The sequence below is a fragment of the Rosa chinensis genome, chromosome 1 (assembly GCF_002994745.2).
Source record: "Rosa chinensis cultivar Old Blush chromosome 1, RchiOBHm-V2, whole genome shotgun sequence".
Lineage (NCBI taxonomy): Eukaryota > Viridiplantae > Streptophyta > Magnoliopsida > Rosales > Rosaceae > Rosa > Rosa chinensis.
In genome coordinates this window covers 42182135-42188419 of record NC_037088.1, presented here as the reverse complement: position 1 = coordinate 42188419, position 6285 = coordinate 42182135, and the positions used below count along the sequence as shown (strand labels likewise).

Sequence of the window (6285 nt, the reverse complement as noted above, 5' to 3'; positions counted from 1 at the left end):
TCAGTTTCAAAAACCAGGACAACAAAAGTTGTTGGCACTAAATTACACAAATACCCTTCCACTTACAGAAGCTTTGATCGAGAATCGAAGCTAACTTGCAGCCCAATGCAAGGGTAGTATCGGAAGTGCAGGTAAGTTTGCAATAGTCATTTCAACTGGTTTACCTTTTCTCTGTCTCTCCTTGCTCTGTGTAAAAGAAGCTAATAAATGATGGCCCCCATAGTAGCCTCCTCACGCGCCTTAAGGAGCGTGCATGTAACTTATGCAAATGAGATTTTAAATATTTATAATATTATTTGAATTAATTTTGTCCTTTTAATTTTATACAATTTACACTCATTCTACTATTTTTTAGCTAAAATTTTTATTAAAAAAAATTAAGTTAGTAAAGATAATTTTTTTTTTTAATCGAGAAGTTAGGTTACACACACACCTATGCAGTGATATCCCATCACCTGCACCGTTATTGCGACAAAGGCCAGACTAATCCACTGCACTGCAGACATACGAACCCAAAGAGTCCCTCAAATCTGCTGGCCACTGGATGAGACTGGGATTCGAACGCTAGATCTGGGGGTTCCAGATTAGGCCGTTCGACCAGCACACCACTTGGTTTAGTAAATATAAAATTTAAGTTTTTCAAAATGAGAAACATAGAGTACAGATTGTAAAATTAAAGTCTGAATTTGACTCCCTTAATATTTTATAATTTAAGAAAATTAAAAACAGAAAGAGAAAAATTAGGCGCCAAGATTTTATTCAAAAACGTGAGTCATGCTGCGGGCTTGAATTTTTCAATTAGAGAAACTTTCTTAGATAGTTATCATTATTTTGCCGTTATTGACAACTTCTGACATTTTCTAACGCACTTTAATAATCAGACGATGTCAATCCTAATTTCATCTTCTGCTCGAAAATGACCTTACTCTCTGCATTTAAATGATGAAATCATTGTTGCATGTCAAATTTTACATCTCATTATTCTTTTCCAATTTATGTGAACAATGAATTTTGGTTTTACAAGGAAAATTGGAGGTTAGGAAATTACATGGTGATTTGCGAGAGTGGGATTGAATTGATTGACAGTAACCCTAGATGAGAGAAAACAACATCTACAGACAAAAGCCACATAAAAAATTGTAATTAACAATTGTTTCTTTTTTTAATTAAAAGAAAAAAACAGAGAGAGAGAGAGAGAGAGCTCACTTTACCACTTTTATATGTTGCACGCATCCACATAGCAGAAAACAAAAGGAAGACGAAGTACCAGTACTACTTCCCAAAGGCACCAGAAGAGAAACTGAGAAAGAAAGAAAACCTACCAAAGCGCCTAAACCCATTTTCAAGCAATGAAGATACAAAAGATGGTTCCAAAAATGGTTCTTGAGTCTTGAGTTGCATCCTCTTTCAAACAGAAGCAGCAGCCAATTGGAGCACAAGGTGTCTGTGTCTACTGAAATTTCAATTCTTGAGCTGTGTATTGTGTGTTTAATCAGCTGAATTCGTAGGATTTGGGTTGGGAACAGAGACTTAGAACTCAAAAGTCTGTGTCTTTTCTTGTTGTATAGCATTGTGGGGTGGGTGGTCTCTGTTTCAAGCTCAGTTGGTTTGGAATTTGAAGTGAATCCATTTGTAATTTGTGGTCTGAGAGTCTTTTGGGGGTGTGTGGGGTTGTTCTTGTTCTTGAAAACTGGAGGCTTTTGGGTTCTTGGGTTTTTGGGTATCTTTGTTAGTGTTGATTTTGTTAGATGAAGGCCATGCCCCTACCCTTTGAGGAGTTTCAAGGGAAGGGGGTGTTAGATTTCTCATCTGATTCTTCAGATTTGTTAGCTTCACCAGCACCACAGGGCCACCATCAGCAACCTCAAAAGTGGAAGGAGAATTGCTATGTGGGCAGCACTGAGCCCACTTCTGTTCTCGATACCAGAAGAAGCCCAAGCCCTCCTACATCCTCTTCAACTCTGTCTTCTTCTCACGGCAGCGGCGGTGGAAGTGGGTCTACAGATACCACCCCTACCACCGGCGTGGCGGCTGCGGCTCCGGCAGAAAACAAGCCATCTGAAGCAGGTCTAGAAGAAGCAAAATGTGGACCACCACTTGGAATGGAGGACTGGGAGAGTGTGCTGTCTGAGTCACCAGGTCAAGAGCAGTCCATTCTTAAGTTGATGATGAGTGACATTGAAGACCCATCTCTTGGATTGAACAAGCTGTTGCAGAGTGGGGTTGGTTCTCATCAAGATTTTGGGTTTCATGATGTGGTGGAGGATCAAGGTTATGGCGCCTTTGAAGAACACAATACAGGGAGTTTGAATCTGGGGATGAGCAGCATTGCTAACCCTTCTCTGCAAGCAACATCTTGTTCTGAAATTCCTTTCAATGGCTCAAATGCTACCGTTTTCTCTGCTTCAGCGAACAATCTGTTCCCAGGTTCACTACCTCCTGGTTTGTTCCAACAGCAACAACAATTGGTTGAGCCTTTGGATGAGAAGCCACAAATTTTCAATCCACATATGGTGATGAATCAAAACCAAGCTCAGTTTAATCAAAATCCTGCGATGTTTATGCCACTCTCGTATTCCCAATTGCAAGACCACCACTTCCTTTCCCCACCTCCGGCAAAAAGGCATAATTCCGGTGGCTTTGGACCCAGTTACCCGGGCCAGAGATTGCCGTTTTTGAATCCGGGTCAAGAGCTAATGGCTCGGGTACAACAGCAGCAGCAGCAACAACATCAGCAGCAACAACAACATCAGCAGCAGCAGCTTCTGTTGCTTCCACAACATCTCCAACACAGGCCAGTAATGTTAGCCGCGAAGGACAAAATGGTGAACAATCTGGAAGGGGATAAAGAATTGATGAACAACCACCAGCTTCATCAAGCGATAGTTGACCAGCTTGTCAATGCAGCAGAGCTGATCGAAACAGGCAATCCGTTACTCGCGCAAGGGATATTGGCGCGGCTCAATCAACAGCTCTCTCCTATTGGTAAGCCTTTTCAAAGGGCTGCTTTTTATTTCAAGGAGGCCTTGGAATTACTACTTAACATGAACAACTCTCACTCTTCTGCTAATTTGTCACCTTTTAGCCTCATTTACAAGATTGCTGCATATAAATCATTCTCTGAAATCTCACCAGTTCTCCAATTTGCCAACTTTACTTGCAACCAAGCCATCCTTGAATCTGTGGAAGGCTTTAATCGTGTCCATGTTATCGATTTTGATATTGGCTATGGTGGGCAATGGGCTTCTTTTATGCAAGAGGTGGCTTTAAGAAATGGTGGTTCGCCTCCTTCTCTCAAAATCACTGCATTTGTATGCTCTTCGATGCACGATGAATTCGAGCTGGCTTTCACTCAAGAAAACCTCAAGAACTTTGCTTGTGAGCTCAATTTGGCATTTGAACTCGAAATTGTAAGTATTGAGGCATTGAACTCTGGTTCTTGGCCATTACCACTTCATGGCTCAGAGGGTGTGGCAGTTGCTGTCAATCTTCCAATTGCTTCCTTCTTGAATTCCCGTTTATCGCTTCCTTTGGTCCTGCGCTTTGTTAAGCAGCTTTCTCCCAAAATTGTGGTATCCTTGGAAAGGGGCGGCAGTGACCGGGCTGATATCCCATTTCCCCACCAAATCATTCAAGCCGTTCACTGTTACTCAAGCCTTCTTGAATCATTAGATGCTGTAAATGCAAATCTAGATGCCCTGCAAAAGATTGAGCGGTACTTGCTCCAACCAAGCATTGAAAAGATTGTAATGGGCTGCCATCTTTCTCCTAAAAGGACACCGACACCTTCTTGGAGGACTCTGTTTTTGTCATCTGGGTTCTCCCCGGTGACATTCAGCAATTTCACCGAGTCCCAAGCGGATTGCTTGGTGCAACGGACTCCAGTTGGGGGTTTCCATGTTGAGAAGAGACAGTCTTCGCTTGTGCTCTGCTGGCAGCGGAAGGATCTCATCTCAGCCTCAGGGTGGCGGTGCTGAAGAACCAGCATTTTGACATTGGTTCTACCTGTTAATTTTCGTCTCCAAGATGCTTCATAACTTACTGCTTAGTTTCGGATCTTTTTGAGTTTTCTTGCTTCTATGCTAATTGTCTATGGTGCTGTAGGCCTATTGTTTGTAATGAAGAAACCAGACATTTAAAAGTAACTCAATGGCTTTGTACAGTTTTTTTCTTTGCAATTCTAGTTTATAACTTGAATTTCGGTATTTCTATGGTGATGTTTGTCAGATCAAGATTGTGAATGTCTGTTGTGCACCATCTAACTAAGAAACTTAAAACAAGTCATCTGATCAAACCATTTAACCTTCAAATTTATTGATGACCGAATACTGATTCTAAATTGGTCAACTTTTCTGGCTGAAGTCTACTGGTATTAGAAGTGTTTTCATTAAATTCCAACTTAATTGTAATCATTACTCGAGAGTTGTTTTATCCTCTTGGCCATATGTTGTATGTAAGTTTTATCCTCTTGGCCATATGTTGTTTGTAATTCTTTTAGTCTGACCTCGAAAGAGGTTTTGGAATGTATAGCATGTTTTATGATCATGGCACCAGCAGCACAACCACAACCTCTGCATTCTATTTGTTATGCTTTTGAAGATTGTCTACAACATGGTTTGGTCTGCTTCTACATTAGATGTTACATCTTGCGGGTAAACAATAACAAAGAAAGTTGCATTGGCTATATTTCGCTGCAAGTTAAGCCATGTTTATTTAAGTTTGTCAATACATTGTCTGAAATATGTTGCATTGTTTCTATATCTGGCCAGAGCCCCCGTTAAGTTAGGTATGCAATTCAGTTATGATCAATATTTGAGAACCCCACTATGGCTTAAATGCAGTAGGTTATGTATATGTAAGTGGGTTGTTTTTTTTTTTTTAAATAAATTTGTATATTTATTTATGTTACTTACTATTTTAAGCTCTAGAACTTGCCTTGATTGAAAGGATTCTAAGAGCTTAAGATGTTACACCAAATCTTAAACCTCCATCTCTACATTACAGATAGATTACCATCAAATCTTTAAAAATTAGGTTTGTTATCAATTATAGATTATTAACACTAAATTCTGGTGGGTACTCCATAAGTTCATGTATTACATTGCTAAGTTAAACTATTTTTTAAAGGGTTTGAAGGATAGGATGTTGTCCTAAATTAGTAAATTGGCTCTAAATTGGCCCTGAACATTCATGCATTTGTTGGACTTGATCAATGCTTGTTATATATTTTTGTGCTGAATGTCAATCATGGTTGGTGTAATATTAGACAATTAAATTCATCACACCTTTTATATGCATTAATATAAGTTAAGACATAATGTATCATATACTACTTATGCATGTATTGTCAGTCCTGTATTATTATACATATGAATTTTTTGTGTGTGTTTAGTATTCTTTATGTGTGTCCTCCCCTAATGAACTCACATGGGTTGTGTTCCTATTGGACCCCTCACATGATTAATTTAGACTCTTTCTCTTTAGCACCTTGGAAGGCCTTCATTAAACTAGGGTTTTGTTTAATAATCTAACCAAATATTAAATCATTCAGGCCATGATGCATGAACAATGATGGTTGGGTCTCTCAAATTTAGTAGTATCATTTTGTACATTGCTCAGACCAAAAAAAAAAAACGAGAGGAAAAAGTATCATTATTGCTTGGCTAAGATATGAGGAAAACCAACACGGGTTGGCCCCAAGGATTATAATCCTATAGTTTATAATCTAATTATTGTCACCATGTAATCTAACTCAAGGAGATTTGTTTATCTCAGGACAATTTTTTAAGAAAACGCAAATTAACGGGAGAGACTGAATGTATAGTTTTAACTTGTTATAATTTAAGTAGTTGAACTTAATTCATGTGGGTGAATTTTTTATCCATTACAGTTCCTCAAAAGCGAGATAATGTCCGGTATATTTTAAAGAGAAAATATTTCAAACAGTACCCGAACTTAGGCCGACTCCTAACTTCAGTACCCGACTATGCAAAACTATCACTTTAGTACCCCAAGTTTGAAGCCCGACCTAAGAACGGTACACGCCGTCCATGACGGTGTTAACTAACAATCCACATGCTAAATTTGGAGGGGTTTTTGGGTCATTTTACCCATACATTATCATTTCCAGATCACCTTATCTTCTTCTTCCCTTATTTTTGCAGATCCTTTCTTCTTCATCTGGGTTTTGTTAGGTTGTGATTGGAATATGGATTTGAGTGCTTTATTCGATTTGAGCCTCTGTTGTTTCCCTAACCTTGAAAATTCTACACAACAATCAGAGAA

At 39.1% G+C, this 6285-nt stretch overlaps 1 protein-coding gene across 1 annotated transcript; it reads left to right on the top strand.

Annotated features, from left to right (window-relative positions):
• Window positions 1-1222: 1222 nt before the first annotated feature.
• On the top strand, window positions 1223-4178 carry LOC112176436 (scarecrow-like protein 6). The gene has a single exon (XM_024314359.2). It carries the CDS (start codon window positions 1749-1751, stop codon window positions 3975-3977), a length of 2229 nt encoding a protein of 742 aa, XP_024170127.1. The 5' UTR covers window positions 1223-1748; the 3' UTR covers window positions 3978-4178.
• The last annotated feature ends 2107 nt before the right edge of the window (window positions 4179-6285 follow it).

What these genes read in the sequence shown, in the direction of transcription:
- LOC112176436 (XM_024314359.2), top strand. Translation starts at nt 1,749, where the DNA reads ATGAAGGCCATGCCCCTACCCTTTGAGGAGTTTCAAGGGAAGGGGGTG.